The sequence below is a fragment of the Monodon monoceros genome, unplaced genomic scaffold, assembly GCF_005190385.1.
Source record: "Monodon monoceros isolate NGI ecotype Baffin Bay Population unplaced genomic scaffold, NGI_Narwhal_1 Super_Scaffold_1, whole genome shotgun sequence".
NCBI lineage: Eukaryota > Metazoa > Chordata > Mammalia > Artiodactyla > Monodontidae > Monodon > Monodon monoceros.
The window spans coordinates 7,152,601-7,173,683 of NW_021703765.1; the positions used below are offsets into that span (position 1 = coordinate 7,152,601).

The 21,083-nt window shown below is 34.3% G+C and overlaps 1 protein-coding gene across 7 annotated transcripts in view; it reads left to right on the forward strand.

The window, feature by feature from the left end:
- The window catches only part of RTTN (rotatin), a 137,332-nt gene that overhangs the window by 59,261 nt on the left and 56,988 nt on the right, over window positions 1-21,083 (forward strand). For all 7 annotated transcript variants that reach the window (XR_003794500.1, XM_029229393.1, XM_029229433.1 and 4 more), the window contains 6 exons: window positions 4,223-4,377; window positions 5,561-5,780; window positions 11,848-11,976; window positions 12,441-12,551; window positions 14,243-14,401; window positions 15,619-15,690. Coding sequence is in view for 6 of the 7 variants with exons in the window: in XM_029229393.1 (XP_029085226.1) it covers window positions 4,223-4,377; window positions 5,561-5,780; window positions 11,848-11,976; window positions 12,441-12,551; window positions 14,243-14,401; window positions 15,619-15,690 (846 nt within the window). In the remaining variant the exon portion in view is untranslated. The remainder of the gene's footprint in view (window positions 1-4,222; window positions 4,378-5,560; window positions 5,781-11,847; window positions 11,977-12,440; window positions 12,552-14,242; window positions 14,402-15,618; window positions 15,691-21,083) is intronic.

The window sequence follows — 21,083 nt, forward strand, 5'->3', positions numbered from 1 at the left end:
CTTAATAAAATTTATTTTTTATATTTTTCTCTGGCTATTTTTTTTTTTTTTTTTGCGGTGTGTGGGCCTCTCACTGTTGTGGCCTCTCCCGTTGCGGAGCACAGGCTCCGGACGCGCAGGCTCAGCGGCCATGGCTCACGGGCCCAGCCGCTCTGGGGCATGTGGGATCTTCCCGGACCAGGGCACGAACCCGTGTCCCCTGCATCGGCAGGTGGACTCTCAACCACTGCGCCACCAAGGAAGCCCTCTCTGGCTGTTTCACTTCTATTTTCATTTTGTGAAACATGACAGAACATTTGTCCAGTAAGAGGGCATTTATATGTGAATTTTATTGGTTTCTGTATGTATGGCAAGAAATACCTTAAGCATAGTTAAAAAGACATGATAAACTGAGAAAATTATTTATAACACAAATGAGAGACAACATACTAATTTCCTTAAATTATAATTTTTGAGTCCTTATTAAGATGATTGCACTTCCAGGGTACATAGATTTATTGTTCAGTAAAGTTTGCTCTTCTGTTACTTTCCCAAGGATGATTTCAAAGTACTGTATTTACTTCTATTTTCTCTTATTTTTTAATTATTAAAAAAATTAAGGAAGCATTCAGAGGCAGTTTTTTTCTGGATATTTTTAATAAAGTGAACAGGAAAACCTATTGTCATAGTTCTTTCAGCTTTTAGGCCTGCTTAAATATTTTATAGATTAGACATTAAAATATTATTAAAATAATGTCCATGAAGCTTTTCCTCTGAATGAGGTTTTTGATAAATTGATTTTTGATCTATAAATTTTTTATAACTTCATAATCTTTTTACTCATTTAAAAAAAAGAATAACCTCTAAAACAGTCTCCTTCTTTGTTTAGAGTTCTTGTACACTGGGAGCTGTGGTTGCTTTGGTTTGTGAAAATAGCAGATATATGGTGGGCTTTAGTTTTAGAATCTTTTCTTGAAAATCTGTGCAATAGTTGAATGTTTGCATATGACTGTAAATAGTATATAACAATAGAAAAATTAAAATATACGTACCTAAACTGTGTAACTATAACTAGATAGTTAAAACTTTACATTTAAACGATTATGAATTTTGTAGTATGTCATGAATGCTGATACATATTGCATGATTTATTCATAGTTTTGAAATTAAATTTCTACAGGACTCTAGATGATTGTACTGTAATTTTAATGCAGTTTTAGGAAAGAATTTTTGGTATAATTAGTTTGTTTGACTTTGTATGGTATCAAAGCTGTCTTTGGAGAGCTTTTACCTTGTCTCATATATTATCATCACTAGTGTTATAAATAATAGTAATACTTTTAAGGGTGAGTAAAGTGGACTTAAGCATCCACTATCAGGAGAGTTTACTCTCTAAATATCATGGTACGAGGATTAAATTATTAAGCGTATGTAACAACCAATGTTCAAAATAAAAGAAGCATGAAAATAGAAAGTCAAAAAGTGACTTTTACTAAGTTTATCATCTGAAATGGGTAAAATAAATGAGAAATGGCTTAAGAAGTTCAGTAAAATAGCATTTCCAAAGGAATTGTTTTGAATGTATGGACATAACATATGAAGATGTGCAAAAGTGATGGTGGTAAAAAGAAAATTAGACAGAAATGAATACCTGATCAAGCAGAAGAATGCCTAAAAGATATATAAAGAAAAATCAGCTAACTTACCGAGGGAAGATACAGAAAGTTTATCTTGTGAAAGTTTTGTCTACATGTTTTATCAAAACTTTCATTTATTACAAGCATTTTATGTACTTAAGGAATTTTTTGTACTACTAATTTATATTTTAATGTATTGATATTTTGTTAGTATATAAAATAACTGAGAAGTGCTGAATTTGAATGCATTTCTTTTCAGAATGAGTTTTTGATAGAAGTTTATCGAAGTGGGGCCATACTTTTTCGGGGGGACCATTCAGAACTACACAGCACATGTCTATCTGTTGTCAGACTTCCACTGGCTCATGTGCACTCAGAGTTCACAGAGGGCGTTGTCCATCCTACTATTGTAGGTTGCTGATGGATGGAAAATTGGATATGATGAGTGGTAACTCTGCAGGTAAAGATAATGAACCATCACTGCAGAAACTGTTGCCTTTTGGAGGTCAGCACTGATGAAGTAATGGCCCACGTAGTTGGTTTAAAATTAGGATTGAATACTAATGTCTAAAGACAAAACCTTCAGATATGATTAAGTACTTGAGATCAATAAGCATCAATAGAGACATCTATTTCCTCTTGTACTTGAGGAATAGTAATAAATCCCATATTTTAGAAGTGGTGTTGCTGAGGTTCACTGAATCTTAATGTTAACATGTCAATCCAAGATATGTTATAAAGGGAAAAAGTCTCAGCAATTTACCTGCAAAAATAAGTTATTAATAGGATGAGATTCTTTGGAAGGGTCTCAGTTTTAGGTATTTACATACTGCTTCAATATATTAATATGTTAATCAGTAGCTTCTACTTAATTTTTATATGTATATCAGAATTAATAATTGCTGATGGTAAAATTACATTTTACCAAGATGGGGTTTGCATTAAAAACAGCTCGCTCATTTAGTCAGTATTTATGGGATTTAGAGGGAGTGTGGGTGTAAGCCTTTGGTTATTTGGGGCTAAGAATACTATAGAATATATATTTATTTTTATGATTTTATTAAATGTGTGTCTAGTTATTTATGTATGAAACGTAGAAATTGTAGTTATTTTTTATGTAATTTTACTTGAACCAAGTGAGACACTTCTTGTTCAAGATGAAAGGAAAAGCTGAAAAAAAATGCTGCTTAGGTGTGAAACATAGTAAAGTAAGTTAAAGGTAAAGCATCTCTCCTCAGTATTTTCCAAAAGCTCTCAATTAGATTATTTTTAATTCTTTGTACCTGGTAGAAGTATACTGTACATACTACATAATGTAAACAACTTGGAATTTTCTTCCCATTTAAAAAATTTCTTTTTCTTAAAAAGAACGTAGTTATTTTTGAATTGAATTCTTTAGGTGAAGGATGCCATGACAACATTAATTACATTTTGATTTTATCTCTTTTTGAACGTTGTAATATGCACTATTGATATGACATAATGCCGGGGGTGGAATGTTAACTATCTCTGATGTAAGATGGTCCTGAGGTTGAATTCTTGCTCTGCTCATTCATATGACTTTGGTTAAGTTACCTACCCTCTTCATGAACCTCTGTTTGCCCATCTATAAAATATGAAAATGCAGATCTTCTAGTTTAACTCAAAAGTTAAATAAAATCTTATTTTCTTTCTCTCTTTCTTTTTTTTTTTTAGCACAGTGCCTATGACATTATAGATGATAGATAAATATTCCATCTATTTTTAATGCTGTTGGTTAATGTAACATTTTCTGCTCTCTCAATATTACTAGAAATCATCTAATACATCCTTTAGCTATTTTTTTTAAGTTGGAAAACAGGTTGAAATTTAAGTAGTACTAGTTTCTTTTGTTTATCAGCCTGTCAAATTGGCAAAGATTACAACAGTAATAATACTCAACGTTGGCTTGGGTGCTGTGGGCCTTAATCATATGTCCTGGTACATTTTTTGCAGGGACAATTTGGCAGTATACATTGAAAGCATTAAAACTATTATAATGTTTTGATTTAGTGATTTCATTGCTTAGAATTCATACATAGGGTATAATCAGAGTTGGGCATGCTGCTGCAGCTCAGTGAAATTAGAAATCACGGATTATCCAGTAGTTGTGGTAAACCCTTATGGCTGAATAACAATCAGATACTAAAATAATGTTTTTGAAGAAATATTGGTAATAACATTGTTTAAAAACATGGTCACAGTAGTGGATTTTTTCACTTGATCTCAGTATTGTTAAAAATATTGAATTATAATTCTGTTTGCACTCACATAAAAAGAATAGTATGTACCAACATACTAATAACAGCTACCTCTGTGAGGTGTGATTATGGGTGGTTTTTGTTTTTCTCATTGTGCTTCTCTCTATTTTCCTCAGTTTTCTGTAATGGATATGCTTTCCTTTTCTTGAGATAACATATGAAGCACCTTTTGAGTTGAGAACATCTCTACTAATGCCGTAGAAACCTACGATTTAGGCGCTATAACTTAGTTACTCCAGAACATGATTAGCAAGAAAAACCTTTATGGGAAACAACATACAGCTCCATTAGAGGGTAAATATATGTTTTACAAATTCCATTTTTTAGAGTCCAAACCCACTATTGGAGCTGCTGCTTCTGACAGAGTCCCAGGCGCGAGAGGAAGCAGATGACATCCGCACCGCCGTCCGGCAGCAGCTCCAGAAAGAACTGGTCGCTCTCTTCAACACCCTGCTGCTCGGTTCCGTGGCACTTACCGACAGGTACCATTTGTATTATTGGAGGTCTGGGAACTTCACACAGAACCTAGTTTTCTTTTGATTTCTAAAGGGTCTTACTTTTCATTAGTTTCAAATTAAGAGGAGAAAAGACTTCAGTAAAAATCAGTTGTGGTGGTTTGTTTTTTAGTTCAGTTCAATTTCTGATATAGCCTGATTGTAATTACACACACACACACACACACACACACACACACACACACACACACAGTATTTTGTTGTCTCTAGGTTTAGTTCTCTCTTAATTTTCTACACATCTGCCTGAGCAGTCATACCCATTTCTATGACTGTACAACTATTTTTGCATGGATGATTTTCAATTGTATATCTGTAGCTCTGACTTAAAAATTTTAAATTCACAATTTTAACCATTTTAAAATGTACAATTGAGTGGGTTTTGGTATATATACAGTGTTGTACAACTATCACTGTTTAATTCCAGAACATTTCCATTACCCCCAAAAGAAACTTTGTACCCATTAAGCAGTCTCTCCCCATGTGCCCTTTACCCAAGCCCCTGGTAACCATTAATCTTCTTTCTTTCTCTGTGAATTCGTGTATTCTGGACACTTCATATAAATGGAGTGAAACAGTATGTGACCTTTTGTGTCTGGCTCTTTTCATTTAACGTCATGTTTTCAAGGTCCATGCGTGTTGTAGCAGATGACAGTGACTAAATGACAGTCCGTGTATGGATATGCCACATTTTGCTTATCCATTCATCTGTTGGGGGACATATGAGTTGTTTCTACCTTTCACTGTTGTGAAGAGTGATGTTATGAACATTCATATGCACATTTCTGTGTGGACATATGTTTTCATTTCTTGAGTATATACCTAGGACTGGAATTGCTGGTTCATGTGGTAACTCTATGTTAACTTCTAATTTCATTATTGGTTGGCAATAATAATACCCATTTATACATTTTTCAATGTAATTGTTACTTATATTTTACATCATATACTCTGGATGGTATATTAACTATGTTTTTCTTAAAAAAATCTTGTTTTAAGAGGGAGTATTTTCTGCCATTTCCCGCCATTTCCACTAGTTCATACTTTTTTGATACAGTAAGTTGCTAGTAACCCTCCACCACCACCAAGAAAGCCCATTAAGCCAGTTACGTTTGTTCCGTGGTTGATTTTTTTTCCTCCTTTACATACACAGGAAATGCTTGGAACTTTTTTACGTTTTCCAAACGCAGCTGGCTCTGAAACTGCTCCAGTGTCTGAGAGTCACGGACGCTCCTCGCTTCTACGGCCTGCCGTCCCTTGAGAGGACCTTACGAGGGATGGCCCACCTTACAGCATTTCCGGGATGGAGCTCACACTCTCCTTTCACAAAGCCACTAGAAATTTGTGTGAAGTACTTGTCAGGTCTCCTCGAAGTAAGTAAAAATAGTCAATAACTATAAACAGCAATAATAAAACCCCTAAATGATAGCTATTTACAAACCCCCAAATGATAGCTATTTACTATTTACTGACCACTCAGTGTGTACCAGGCACAATATTAGGTGCATTGTATGTGTTATTATATTTAATGTAGATTATTATTCAGTGTTTATGGCTCATTAATGGTTAAATGTGTTAATTATTTTTATTAGCAAATATATAAGTAAGATTACTTTTATGAATAAGCTCATTTTCAAGAAAAGTAAGGCTTACACTTCATTAAGCCCCTTTATTTGGGTAACTTATTTTGCATTTATTAACCCTTTTGTTGTAAAATACAACACATACAGAAAATACACAAAATGTAAATACATAGTTCATTGATTATCACATAATGAACACACATGTCACCACCCTGATCCTAAAATAGAGAGTAGCCACCACCCTAGAAGCTTTCATCATAACCACTTCCAGTCTTTAATCCTCCTCTGAAGGTAGTTGTTATTTTGATTTTTATGGTAATAACTTCTTTGCATTTCTTGATGGTTTTACCACTTAATTATGTGTCCATATATACAATAATTTCTCATTCTCTTGATTTTGTTAAATGGAATTGTATTTCTTTTTAACATTATGCTTATGAGAGTTAACTCATTTTGCTTCCTGTAGGTGGAGTTCAGTTTCATTTTTGTGTAGTATTCTCTCTACTACAATGCTGAAGGACAATTTGGCTTGTCTTTTTCTTCCTGTTTAGGGCAATTTTAGATACTGCCACTGTACACTTGTGTTGAAAATGAGTATATTATATCTTCTGTGAAATTTTATTTTCTAACTATTGCTGATGTATGGAAATATATTCAGTTTTTATATGTTAATTGTGTACCCAGCAGTCCTTGTTTCCAAACTCAAAGGAAAGGCCTTTAATGTTTTATCTTTTAGTAAGCTATTTGTGGTAGTCTTTTTTCAATTACTTAAAGAAAAGTCAGATTAAGGACATTTTCTTTTAGTCTTTGCTAACAATTTTTTTTAATCATAAGTGTGTATTGCTTTTTCTGTATCTTTTAAGATAATCATATGGTTTTTTTTTTTTTGTATTCCATAAGATGATGGATTACATTGGTTGATTTAAAAATGGTAAACAACCTTACATTTCTGGAAATATTTCAACTAGTTTGTGATGTATTATTCTTTTTATATATAAACAGATTGAGTTTGTTAATGTTTTAGATTTATTCTACCTATTTTCATTGGCAAAAAATGTTTCTAGAATTACTATATCTATCTTCTTTCTCATAAAACTTTTGTCAGTTTTTTAATATCAAAATAAGTCCATCCTTATATAATTTTCTCTTTTTCTTTATGTAACTTCCTCTTTTTTCTTCTTTGGAATAGTTGGCTTGAATTGGTGTTATTTCTTCCTTAAATGTTAAGTTGACAGTATAGCAATCTGGGACTGGAGTTTTCTTTTTGGGAAGATTATAGATGAAGTAAATTTTTAAAGTAGATCTAGAATTGCTCAGATTTCCTATTTTTTGTGTGTCAATCTTAGTAAGCTATGTTTTACTGAATTTTATCTGAATTTTCAAATTCATTGCCCTAAAATTGTTCATCACATCATCTTGTTTTTAAAATATCTGTCAGATCTGTAGTGAGGTCCCATTTCATTCCAGACATTGATTTTTCCTTCTCTCCAGTTTTGTTGATTGGCCTTACTAGTGGTTTGTATGTTTTATTAGTCTTTTCAAAGAATGAATCTTTGGCTTTGTTTATCCCCCTTTAATGTTTTTTTCCCTCTTTTATTAATTTCTGCCTGTATTTATATCCTTCTTATTTTGGTTTAATTTATGGCTTTTTCCTACCTTTTTAAGGTAGAGCCGTATTTCACTGATTTTTTTTTTTATTTTCTCAAAAATATATTTTTAGCTCTAATCACCTTCCAGTCATGGCCTTAACTTTATGCCTTGTTTTCATCATCATTTAGTCCAGTATATTTTAAGAATGTTGCAGTGAATAGAGCAGTGATAGGTTTCTGTATGAGAACAGCTTTGCCACGGTACCCTGGCAGCTTTGTGTGTTTGCACATGGGCCACGTAGGCAGGGCTTAGGTGCGGCTGATCTAAGCTCTGGCAGAACTTCCTGTGATCCTTTTGGAACGTGAGAAGCCTGTAAGGAACTGCTACAAGGCCGTTGCTCATTCACTTCACTTTCTCTTAGGAAGTGTGTCACGGGCCTGTTTTTATCACCTCCTGGGTTCTGATGCACTCGCGGGCTTTCTGCCTCGCTCCCTTGGGGTACGGCAGCAGGCTATAGATGGCTCAGCTGCAGCTTGGCCTGAGCTCCTCAGCAAGAGTGCGCTGCCATTGCACTGCTGTCATCTGGCCCCTTTGTTTCAGTGTCACCCTATAAAAGGGACACTGAGAGCTGGCACCTTTGCCTACTCTTGCTTATGCTTTTTATGTAAGTAATAAACTGTCTAGATCTATAAATGGATCACTGTTTGCTTAGTGACCAAGTCTGCCAGCATTGCTTGCCTTGAAAGGTTCAGTTATAGAGGTTGGCATCTTTAACTGTTAGGAATTCAGGCAAGGCTCCTGTAGGAAGCAGTGTAGAGAGAGGTTTGGAAGATGAATAAACTGATCAGAAGTGATGGGCTTTCTAGACATGGAATGTTTTGACCAAATCGTGTCCGTAACTTCCTATTCCTTTTTGTGCTGCACGTTTCTACTTGCCACTGGTCTCTACCCACCACCAGATCATCCTTCAAAACAGAAACCTTTCACTCCCAATCTCCTTTTTCAAGTGCATAAGGCTCATTATAATCTAGCATTTTGAGTCTTATCTCTGTTTAAAATTTTCCCCACATCTCTTGAAGTTTCAGTTATATGTGGCTCTTCTCATTAAATAAAAAAGCATGCTTAAAAAGTCTGTTTCTTGGGCTTCCCTGGTGGCACAGTGGTTGAGAGTCCGCCTGTCGATGCAGGGGACACGGGTTCGTGCCCCAGTCCGGGAAGATCCCACATGCTGCGGAGCGGCTGGGCCCGTGAGCCATGGCCGCTGAGCCTGCGCGTCCAGAGCTTGTGCTCCGCAACGGGAAAGGCCACAACAGTGAGAGGCCCGCGTACCGCAAAAAAAAAAAAAAAAATAGTCTTTCTTTTATATAGCTTCTTTTCTCTTTGGATGGCACTCTCTACACAAAGTTGAAGATCTCACTTGTTCATTTGCCTTCCTTTAGTAAGCCTTTTTTTATTCTTTCACACATAGTCACCCAGTAAGTATTACTTGACTGACTGATCTCTTCTACAGGTTATGTACCTCAAGCAGTTTATATATGCCACTATTATGGCACTTAATACATTGTATTTTTATTTTGCTTTATGCTTTGATCTGTTAGACTGTGAGCTTGTGAGAATCATCTGTGGACCATTTCCACTACCCCCAGCTCCCCACTGGCCTAGGACAGTGATTTGTACATAGTGGACAGATGGTGAATAATTTAGTTGTATCTTATCTGTGATTTTTAAATTAGAATAAAGTTTGAATAACTGGAAATGTGATGTAAGTGAATGTAAATGATGTGTGTTTAATTTTTGTATTTTCATTATGAAATCATACTTTGGGTGATGTTTATATATTCAGCTGTAAATCACGCTTCAGATGATATTACCTAGGATTTGTTTCCAAAAGTACATCTTGTTTTTTAAAAAATATTTAAAAATTCTAAATACTCTCAGCTGTACTATAAAATTTAATATGAATTTTAGTGTAGTCACTTTAATGAAATAATTTTTTTATCTTGAATACTTGTAAATACTGAAAAAGAGCAAACTGTCAGTAAATTAATTATCTCATGCTTCAAGGTGTCCATGATCAGAAATAATATGAATTTTTTAGAATAGATGTATTAGCTAAAAACTTACCATAATGTTTTTTAAGAAATAAGCTCCTCCAATGCATTTAATATAATTCAGTCTACAAGTACCTAATTTATAGCATTATTTGTAATGTGATTTATAAATACTCCATTTATAAACCTTTTGGAACACATCTCCTCTATTAAGTGATTTTTATCTGTTTCAGATCAGGGATATGTGAGGACCTACTACAGCAGTAATTGAAAAAGTGTTACATTGTTTATATTTAGAAACCCTCAGAAGTACTTTTGTTTGTAAAATTGTGTAACAGGAGAGACTTCAGATCACACCTGTGTTTCAAATACCTGAAATTAAAATGAGCTTTCTATGTTATTGGAGAACAAAAAGGCTTAGTTCTCAGTAAGAAGTCGGGGGGAAAAAAGACAATACTGTCATTTTAAGCTCAGTTGTCTTTGAGGTAATAAAAATCAATACAGTTTATTAGCTAAGGAATAGATATAAGGTGTGATGCTTGTTTTATAATGTTTCACTGTTATGAAAACCTGATAACAAATCTTTATTTGGTATAAACAGAGGAGTACATATTATGCTTCATATAACATCTTGGGAAGAAAATCTTTATGTCTTTACATTAAATGACAGGAAAATAATATGAAAAAAATCTGTCACTTTTGTTAGAAATTGTGTTGGAGTCCTATTAAATCTTACTTGGGTCCTTCTGCTTACTTAGCTAGCTAAACAGGTTTCTTTATTTTACTACTGGCTAAATTGATCTTTTAGAGAATAAAGTAATGCTCATGTAACTGGACATTGAAACAAGCCATTGTTGGTCCAAATGATTTGCTTCATAGTTTCTCAGTAATTAAAGCTGATTCCTTTTCAGATGGGAGTTGTAATTCATTATTAGATATTTTGTTTCTGCACAGTGAAATTTGAATGCAGTATTTGCCTTTTGTGGTTGGGAAATGAGACTTTTAGACTAAGCATGATTCATTATGATAGGTGAATAAACTATGATAAATAAAGCCTTAAAAATTATATATGAAGTATAATTCCAGGGATCTGACGGTAAGTTGAAAGGAGATAATATCAACGTTCTTGACTTATCCCTTTTAAGCTAGAACCTAAACCATGACAATATAGCTCTCTCCAGTGACATATAGGAAGATAATAAAGACTTGATCATTTGGATCTCTTCTAAAATAGTCCCTTAAAGTTTTAAACTTTTAATTATAAAAACCTTAAACATATACATAGGCAGAAAGAATAGTAGAGCAGGGCTCCTGTAGCAGTCACCTGTAGTTGTTAACCCCTGGCCAAACTGTTTCATTTTCAGACATACTATACAGTTACTTGGTTTATGAAAATTCTAATTTAAGTCAAAATCCCCAAGTTATCTTACGAATAAATTGCTTTTGTTAAATAAGCTGTGCCTAATGTGATTTATATTTATGCCATTTTTTTTAAACTAATCTTCTTTGCTGCATGAGCTAAAAAGAATCCAAACTAAAAAGTAGTCTCTGTTATAAGACAAAATGGCTTACTGTGCTAACTCCCCATGTTCATTCTGATTCAGCTTCTCAGATAAGGGCATAATAGCTTCAGATAAGAAACATTTCTTTTGTTGTTACTGATGGAAATGTGTTAAAGCCCTCAGGTATGTGGGAGAGAAAAAGTTGACAGGCAATGATTTAAGTAATAAATATATGCTTAAATATGGAGTAGGAATCTAAGATCGCTTAGAAATGTAAATGTCCATTTACATTCAAACCATACTTCCAGAAAACTTAGCCTAAATCTGGTAGTTAGTAAGAGTTTTATATAGCTAGCAATTTCTAAGTATACTTTTCAACAAGGTATTTATAAAATAAACTCTTTTACTTAAAGGATACTATAACATTTGAAGAATGTTACGAGCATATTTTAAATCACAAAATCTAGGAGGATACTACACATTTTTTGTACAAATTCCAAAGGAAAACAATTTAAACTAAGAATGTTTGTTTTAATTGTGGTGAAATACACATAACATAAAATTTACCTTCTTAACCACTTTTAAATGTATAAACTAAGAATATTATAATATACTTTATGTGGTTAGGTTTCAATTCAGACAAGTCAGTAGAAAGGTATATATTTAGCCACTAAGAGTAAAGCTGCCACAAAATTGTTTGCATTTGTTTTTCAGGTCATTACTTCTTTTTATGTGGAGCGTGGAGGAAATGCTATGTCCTTCATGGGAAAAGGTGTCACAAAGAGCACGGTTCTCTGCTTGCTTCACTTATCCCATGAGATGATGGCCCAGGCCCAGAGCTCGGTGAGAGCTTTCAAAGCTGTCTGTCTTCCCACAGTTGCTAGAAAGGGAATGTGCTGTGTCTAACACGTTTCAAGCCTATATGTTTACTCTAGGAAAATGTCTTTTGACTTGTCTTTTTAGGAGACAAAAATGATTTTTGTCAAAGATGTTTCTTAGAAGCTGTATATTACACAAATCTGAATTTTATTTTAAGTTTATTTTGATTGAAATCTGCATGCACTAGAGAACTATGTTTTATCTAAATCATGGGGAAAGTAGCTGTTCTGAAGAAAAATTGTTATGTATAACTTTTTAAGGAGGAGCTGAGATTGTTGTTTGCCTTGTGTTGGCTAAATAATGAATTAAAACCAAGTCTTAAGCATATTTTTACTTTGTTTTGATTTTTAAAAATTCAGTTATTTTGAACTCTGTTTTATCCTTAGAAATGTACATGATGTGTTTCTGTTCCCTTTTTTTCATTCTAGGAGTGGATGTCACTTTGGTTCTTGCCTTTGGGTAGTCACAGTGAAGAACATGCTACCACTCAACAGGGATTAGCTTGGTTGATTCCGTTGTGGGTTGACCGAGACCCAGAGGTCAGTGCGAAGGAAAATCGAGCCCATTATGTGTAGATTAAAGAACAAATGAAACAAAACATGTATGCATATACTTGTTCATATTTTCCAAAATGAGGTTATTTTAGTGCTATACCTTAAGCTATATTTACCCCCTGTCTTGGTCAGTTTGGGCTGCATAATAAAACACCATAGACTAGGTAGCTTGAACAAAGAAATTTATTTTCTCACACGTCTGGAGGCTGGACGTGAAGATCAGAGTGCCCACCCACATGGTCAAGTTTGGTGAGGACTCTTTCTGGCTTTCAGATGGTTCCCTTTTCATTGCATGCTCATATGACCTTTTCTCTCCTCCTCTTCTTATAAGGCCACCAATCCTATCAGATTAGGACCCAATCCTCATGGTCTCATTTAACCTTAATTATCTTCTAAAAGCCCTCTCCTCAAATACATTAGGAGTTAGGGCTTCAACATATGAATTTTGGGGGTACATAATTCAGTTCATGGCACCCCCTATTCAGTAAGATTCAGAGTCCCGATTAAAAATAGTAAGAAAGGAACTATTATAGAATCTATCAGTTTTATAAAGAACAGCAAAATATTATTGGAGAAGTCCAGCCATTTTTAAACAGTTCAGAAGGATAGCGGCCAAGTGACTTTTGAGTGTCATGTAATAGAGTAGTATCATTTCAGTGCAGCGTTTTATATTAATGAATTTTCCAGTTTTAGCCATTTGTCTACTGATTTGATTTTTTTAAACCACTTTATTGAGATATGATTGACATACAAAAAGCTGTACCTATTTAATGTGTACAACTTCATGAATTTGGAGATAAGTATACAGCCCTGAAATATACATCACCAGATTGAATGCCATAAACATATCCTTCACCTACAGAAGTTTCTTCTGTCCTCTTACTGCTTGTTTTTGTGATTAGAACACTTACCATAAGATCTACCCTCTTAGCAAATTTTTGTGTATATAATATAGTGCTGTTAACAGCTAGAGATACATTCTCGAGCCACATTGAACTTGGACTTGGTGCTTGACTGCCTTATGACTGCATTGCCGTTTGTTACCCTGTGGTAACAGGGTGAAACTCTGTTCTGAAATCAAAATTCACAAGTTCACCCGATACGTAGCTTGAGCAGTGGGGGTACTATGGCAAACATTACACCATGTCAATCTCTTTTGAAACATTTTTCTTTTAAAAGAATTTTGGGGAAAATACTAAGTACCTTATAAAAAGATAATTCAATTACTTCTGTTTGAAAAGAAGTTTCAAAGAATTTAAAACCATTTGTTTGAAAGAAACACTGAAAAATTAAGGAACGTGGAACAAAATAATAGTATCCTCTTAAAAATGAGAAATAAACAAGAATCATGTTCATGAAAGATACGTAAGCACCCTATGCTTTCCCTAGAAAAAGACTTTTGAACTATAATTTTTAGTCTTATAGCTGGTTTTGACTTTTTGTGACATTTGCTTTTATTTAGCTTTTATAACCTATATTATTACTTTTCTTAAATCATGGAATAGGAGTTTTATTCGCTCATAAACTTATAGGACAGTATTCTTTAAGTATCTTATAATTTAGGATCGTCAAGACAGTGTCATAAAAATGTGATATTTTATGTACCAGAAAAATTGAGAATTCATGTTGTGAAATCGGGTTCTTTGGTTTCACAACGTTTTCTCTAATTTGAACAGGTGAGGTTCACTTCACTGGGATTAGGATCGGCACTGACTACCCTTGAAACTGGCTGTGTGGCCTTAGCAAACAGTTGTCAAAACATTTCTGGTGGGCTCTGGGGAACCGTGGTGAACATTCTTCTGGACCAGTCGGAGTGTAGCATGGTACGCCGGGAGGTAGGCCTGTCTGTTTAGCCCCACCCGTTTTCCCTCAGAGACCTGTTGTGGTAGTTCTTAGGAACCATACTCCCTGTTCAACACCGTGGGCTCACCACTGACTGTTGTCTCTTTGACCTGCGAACAACTGAAATGAAATGGTTATAGAGAACAAAATGGTATTGATTCACAGTCAGAACAGGAGTCCTTTACTCTGAAAGATCAAAGCAGAATTCAGTGCATTTTAAATGGACTCTTCTATTTTATTACACATTGAAAAGTAGTTCACAGGAAAAGAAATTACTTTTATATGATCTCAGTGTTTAAGTTTATAAAGCTTTACTTAAGATAAGGGGCTGTCAAAATACTCTGTAGTATTTATTATATAACATGTAAGAGGAAAAGTAAATGCTATTTTAATTCTTTCTAAATAGTTTGTTATTTTCTTTACTGCTGCTTTTATCAAAGTGATGATTGATGCAGACCATTTTAAGAACAGTAATCAAATAATGCTTAGAGGCTTGTAAAGAAAACAGCAGCTCCTGGGCCCACCATTAGCCAGTTTCCAGTTTCAAAATCCAAAGGCTGTAGTTTTCTTATTGTTTGTTTTTTTTTAATAATAATGCTTAAACTTGTAGCTTCCTCTTGATTTAACAACTTTAAAGACTGTCTACTGGCTTCCAGTTAAGGTGGTTGAAAATTTTACTCCCTTTGGATCCCCTCTGTTACTCTGGTTATTCTCCCGTTATAATCTTTCACTAAATAGATAATCAGTGTTCATAATTAGTATGATTTTTTAATTTGACCATCTTCAGGACCTAGGAGGTTAAGTTGGACATTTGTCGTTTGTATTTCTAGTTAGCAGTTTTTTATTGGGAGGAGCTTGTATGAGAGAGGAAGAAAGAGATGGGGAGAAAGGTGTGTGTATATGATCTGTAGGAGGATAATAGAAACATGAAGTAGATTTCTTAAATACTACCAGAACAGTTTATGGTTTACAGATCATTTTTGGAAAGGCAAAATTCTGAAATAGGAAAAAATATCTTTCCTGGTGAAGTAGTTTCCCCCACTACTATGTCATCACCTAACAGGAAGGGCAATGGGGAGTTCTCATAATGACCTCTCAGCATGTGCAGCTGACCAGGGATATGCTTTTTTGTTATTGAATAACACTATATTGGTTATTTCAGACATGACAACAAGATGGCAGTATTGACATTTTTTTCCTTTAATTTCAGGCTGCATTTATTTTTCAAAATCTCCTTGTAATTCCAATGCCTTCAGAAATCATAAAGGGTTATACTTGGCAGGTAGGTGACTTTAAACAATTATCAACCTAGTAGATATTTGAGATTAAGTGATGATAAAGTTTCAGCATATATATATATATATATATATATATATATATATTATATATGTATATATTTCCTTACTGATGAAACTTTATACAAGCCAACAGGACCTCTTGAAAGAGAATGTAGACTTTTTTTTATGCTTGATCAGATTTACAAATTCTTCTCTGTGGTGTTAAAAATAATTTTAAACAGAAATAATAATCACTGACATGTTTACTATGTACTAGGCACTCGTCTAGAAACATAACAAATATCAGCTTGTGTAATGGTTTGAGTTATGAACCATTATTATCCTCATTTTTTAGATTAAGAAAATTTAGCACAGCAGGTTTAAGTAGTTGGCCCTAAATCACACCCTTCTGCTTTCAGTCCAGGCAGTTTCTCTTTCGCACTCACCTTACTGTCTCTCTAATTTAATAATAATAAACAAATTTGTTTGTAGTTAAATATGCATTGATGTTAACTTCTTTTTTTCTTTTCTGGGTAAGTACACTGAGTCATAATTTATCTTTCTTTGCTTTCTATTAGATTAATTTTTTGTATCATGTTCTGAACGACAAGTCAGTAGATAGTTTTACCTAACCTTTTTTTTTATAGCCTACTGCTTTTTAGGTGATTTGGAGGATAGAAAAGTGCTCACCTGGGGCAAATGAGACATGCTTTTTTTCTACCCATGTCTTTATCCATATGTCCTCATCCTATACGTGCATATTTATCACACTGTTGCATCTCACCCCCCAGGATCTTAGATAAGATCTAAGGTTTCTTTTTAAGTTTTCGTTAGAATATATTTGGAGGAGTTACTGAATCTAGTTGAGCTGTAGTGAGGGCAGCTTTTGGGGCAGTCACCTAGAGCCTGAATCCTGGTGGCCTGGATCTCATTTAACTCTTGGAAGCTTCACTTTTCCAAACTTTGCAAACCCAGTTTAATGCTGCCAATTATTGAAAATCCCAGGCTGCTTGTCCACTGGCTCCTTTAATTTGTTTAACGTGCCTTCTGATGCTGGTTGTTATTCACAGTCTGTGTTGTAATAAAACCATAGGAGACAAATTAGAAAAGTCTACACAGGATTAATATTTATATTAACAGTGTAGTGGTTTTGATGCCTGTTATCCAATAACTACATTTAAAAATGTTATTTTTGGCTCAAATGCAAATGATCTCTACTCCCATTGTTGAAGTAGTGACATTTGTATACTATAACCTTTGTGATGTACTGCCAGTGAGTTTTTTTTAAATTATTGAAATAAATATAAAGGCAAGAGTGATAAGTTTTCTGGGTTCTATTAAAGCTCTTGGGACATTATAATATAAAACCATGTGTAGAAGTTCACATTTTTTTCTAGTAAGTTAAATAGTATACAGCTCCTTTTTGCTACTGGTGACATGCTTAGTGCAGCTTTTTGATTTTGTTATTTTCCAGTTCTTCATCACAGAATTAATTTTCTACTAAAAAAGTTGAAAACAGTGGTTTAAGTATGCTTTTAGAGTCTTTTGCTTCACCTATGTTGGCCATAATCAAAAATATTTGAGAGCCGCTCTAATCCAAAATAGTACTTGATGATGAAACTTCTACTAGTCTTAAGCAAAATTAGGAAAATCAGTCTATTTTTTTGTGTATTTTTAATAAACTCACATTTTCTTCCTCTCTTTTTTAAATTTGCTTTTGCTTATTATTTTTTAAGTATCCTCACTTGGTAGTATAAAATAGTTGGTAATCTAGTATATGTCCCCCAATTTTTAGAAAGTTTAGTGGTACTTTAAATCCCAAAGTGGAAACAGCTGCTCTAGTAAGGGAGGAAGATATTCTTCAAATATAGATAATGGATTTTTTTTTTTTTTTTTTTGCGGTACGCGGGCCTCTCACTGTTGTGGCCTCTTCTGTTGCGGAGCACAGGCTCCGGACGCGCAGGCTCAGCGGCCATGGCTCACGGGCCCAGCCGCTCCACGGCATGTGGGATCTTCCCGGACTGGGGCATGAACCCGTGTCCCCTGCATCGGCAGGCGGACTCTCAACCACTGCGCCACCAGGGAGGCCTAGATAATGGAATTTTATGATCTCCAAGAAGTTGTGACCTTTGCTAGTTTACTACAGCCAGAAAGAAGGTGCTACTTTTTCAGTAATTTAAAATTAAAACTGTCTTTGGTAGAACGATGAGTAATAATCTTATTCAATAAGATGTTTCATTTACTTGCCTTGGTGTACGTTTTGCAGTGTTTGGGAGGATAGAGCAGGAAGTAGCACTAGTATATAGAAGCTTTGTAAATATTTTATTTTGGTTGAGGTAGATATTTGATTAATAATATTTTACAAAGAGAACTGCTTTTACTGCTTTGCACTTTGTCTTGGTGCCTGAAGTCTGAGTTGATGCCCTTAACACTCTTGTTCCACTGGGTGTTCTGCAGTGTTTGCTTTAAGATTATTACCTCTGTCCCAATTCTTTCCCCACACAGCAGGTCTAGATTTCTATTTCATGTTAGTATTGAAATTGTACTTCTGAGTGGGAATCATTTGCATAAATAAATTATGAGTTATATAACTGGCCGGGTTTCCTTTTGTTGTTAAGTTTAGTGCTCTCTTATCAAATGTGGTAGATACTTTTTAGCTGGTTCCACTGTTTACATACCTTTTGTTTTTCTTTCATTTCTGGTGTACTTTTCATGTTATAATTTACCTTTCCTTGTAATAGGGCTTAAATCTTTTCTGGAACAAGGTAAGGCATAAGTCACTTAAAACATTTTGGGGGGGTTTGAAAGGAATATTTAATTTATTAAAGTTATAAATTTTATAAAAATTTAGTTCTTCCTTAAGTTTTAAGATTTAGCTTATAATTTTTCTTTTTCTTAGTCTATTTATAAGGCTACCAAAATTTAGCAGTGTTTTCAAGGGGCTTTTGGATAACGTTTACTTCATTTGCAAACTATTTTTTCTTTTTTTAAATTGAGGTATAGTTGATATACAATATAAGTTTCAGGTGTACAACATAGTAATCCACAGTTTTTAGAGCTTAAATTATATTTATAGTTATTATAAAATATTGGCTATATTCCGTGTGTTGTACAATAAAACTTTTTTTAATTTAAAGAAAGTATTTTAAAAAAAATACTTTCACCAACTGCTACAATCCATCTTAATCTTCCTCTTCTCTGAAAGATACTAGCATTTAATGTCTATACCATTAAATTAGGTTCTTCTCATATATTACCTTTACTGCCTTGCATATTTCTTACTATTTAACTTAATCTTCCTAGGTGGAATGTGTATTTCAGGACCATGTTTTTAATATTAAAAAAAAATGTTTCTCCCAGCCCCATCCACAGAGAGTGGTCCTCTATCCGTCTTTGCTAATGCGTAGAGATGTGCAAATCATTCCATTTATCCCGTTAGTCTTCTTGATGTTGCTAAGTAAATAAAGTTGAAAATCAGGTCTTACTTTTTGTAGTGAAATTCCCATTTGGATTTCCATGGATACAGAAGCGCACTGGGAGTGGGCGGTCACGAGGAGTAGGAACAGGTAAAGAGCCTCTCAGCGCAGCTTCCCTGGGCGCCCAGCAGCCCTCATAGGGCCCCGTTCCTGGTGCGTTGGTCCTCGGGGCATCACAGACCTTTTCTATTCTGTTTTTTAACAGCAGCGTTTATAATAATGGCCTTTCTTTGTTCAAGGCTACATTCCTCTCTTAGGGAGGGAAAACAGAATTAGTGTCCAAGGGACCCTCAACTATGTTGTGTTCCCAGCTGTGCAGCGTCTTGTAAACTGGTTTCCTAGAGTCTGACTTGGATTTAGTATTCCTGGATGTGGAAGATTCTGTTTCTGGGTTTAGTTTGAGAACTAATGTCACAAATCCATATCCCAGCAACTTTAACAACCAGAATGGAATCTTAGAGTTGATTATAACAAGAAATCTGTTAGATAGGGATTATCTGTGTAGTTTGTTTCAGTTCATTTCTCTAAATGTTTGTTGAGTATTTAAATGTTGGGGATTCACAGATGATCTGACTTAGTGCTCTGGGGCTTATGGCCTGTGGGGGGAAGACAGTGTTCTACCAAGAGAACATTACTACAGTGTTTTATATATGCTCATGGTAGCTTATGTGTACTTTTTACAATATTAAAGTTGTTCTTTCCCTTGAAAATGGTGTCACAGATTTAAATGTAAAGGTAATTTCATGCACTTAAGTAATATAATGAGATGTCAGTTTGTGGTGTAAATACACTTGTTAATGCTTTCATTCCTTTCCATGTTTGTGAGAGGAGTTGGCACATATATTTTATTTTATTTTTTAAATTTTATTTAAAAAAAAAATTCGACTTAAATGCAAGTTGCAGAAACAGTATAGCAGTTTTTATATCCCCTTCACCCAGATTCCCCAAATGTTATAATTTTACCATATTTGCTTTAGCTCTACCTAGTGTCTTTTTTCTGAACTATTTGACAGTTGCAGACATATACTTCTATTTTCCCTAAATAGTTAACTGTGAGTTTCCTAAAAACAAGGACATTCTCTTACAGAATCACTATAATAATTATCAAAATGTGGAAAGTATTCAAATTTTTCCAATTGTCCCACTACTGTCCTTCATAGAAAACAAACAAAAAGAAGACAGTCAGGATCTAGGATCCAATTTAGGAATACATGTTGCATATAGCTGTCATGTCTATTTAGTTTCTTTCATCTAAAATAGTTCCTAAATCTTTAACATTTATGACCTTGGCATTTTTGAAGAGCATAGTCTATTTAGTTTTTGTAATATTCTTTAATTAGGTTTGTCTGTTTCCTCAGAATTTGATTCAGGTTATGCATTTTTGGCAGAAAAGCCACAGAAGTGCTCTGTGCTTCTTATTGTATTATATCAGCAGATAGGCTATCTCTTTGTCCATTGCTGGTGATATTAACCTTGCTTACTTGGTTGAGGTAGAGTTGGTCTGTTTTCTCCGTTGTGGACTTAAAATTTTTCCTTTTGCCAGGAGGTGCTTTGAGACTGTAAAATATCTATTTCTCATCAACTTTTATTAGTTTTAACTTCCAGTTGTGCTTCTTGTCTGAAGCAGTTATTACAGAATGGTTGCCAAATGATGATTTTCTAATTCCATTATTTCTTCCACATTAATTACATTTTACTGTAAGGAAGAGCCTTCCTTTCTTATTTATTTATTCACTTATTTATTTACACCAGTATGGACTCAAGGATTCTTAGTATGTTTCATGGATTATGATCTCTTTCTATCATTATTTATTTAGATGTTCAAATTGTTTCAGATTTGGCTAGGAGGACTTCCTTCACAAAGACTCCTATATCCTTTTAGCATGTCTTTATCAACCTTTGAGTACTTGTTTACTTCCTGG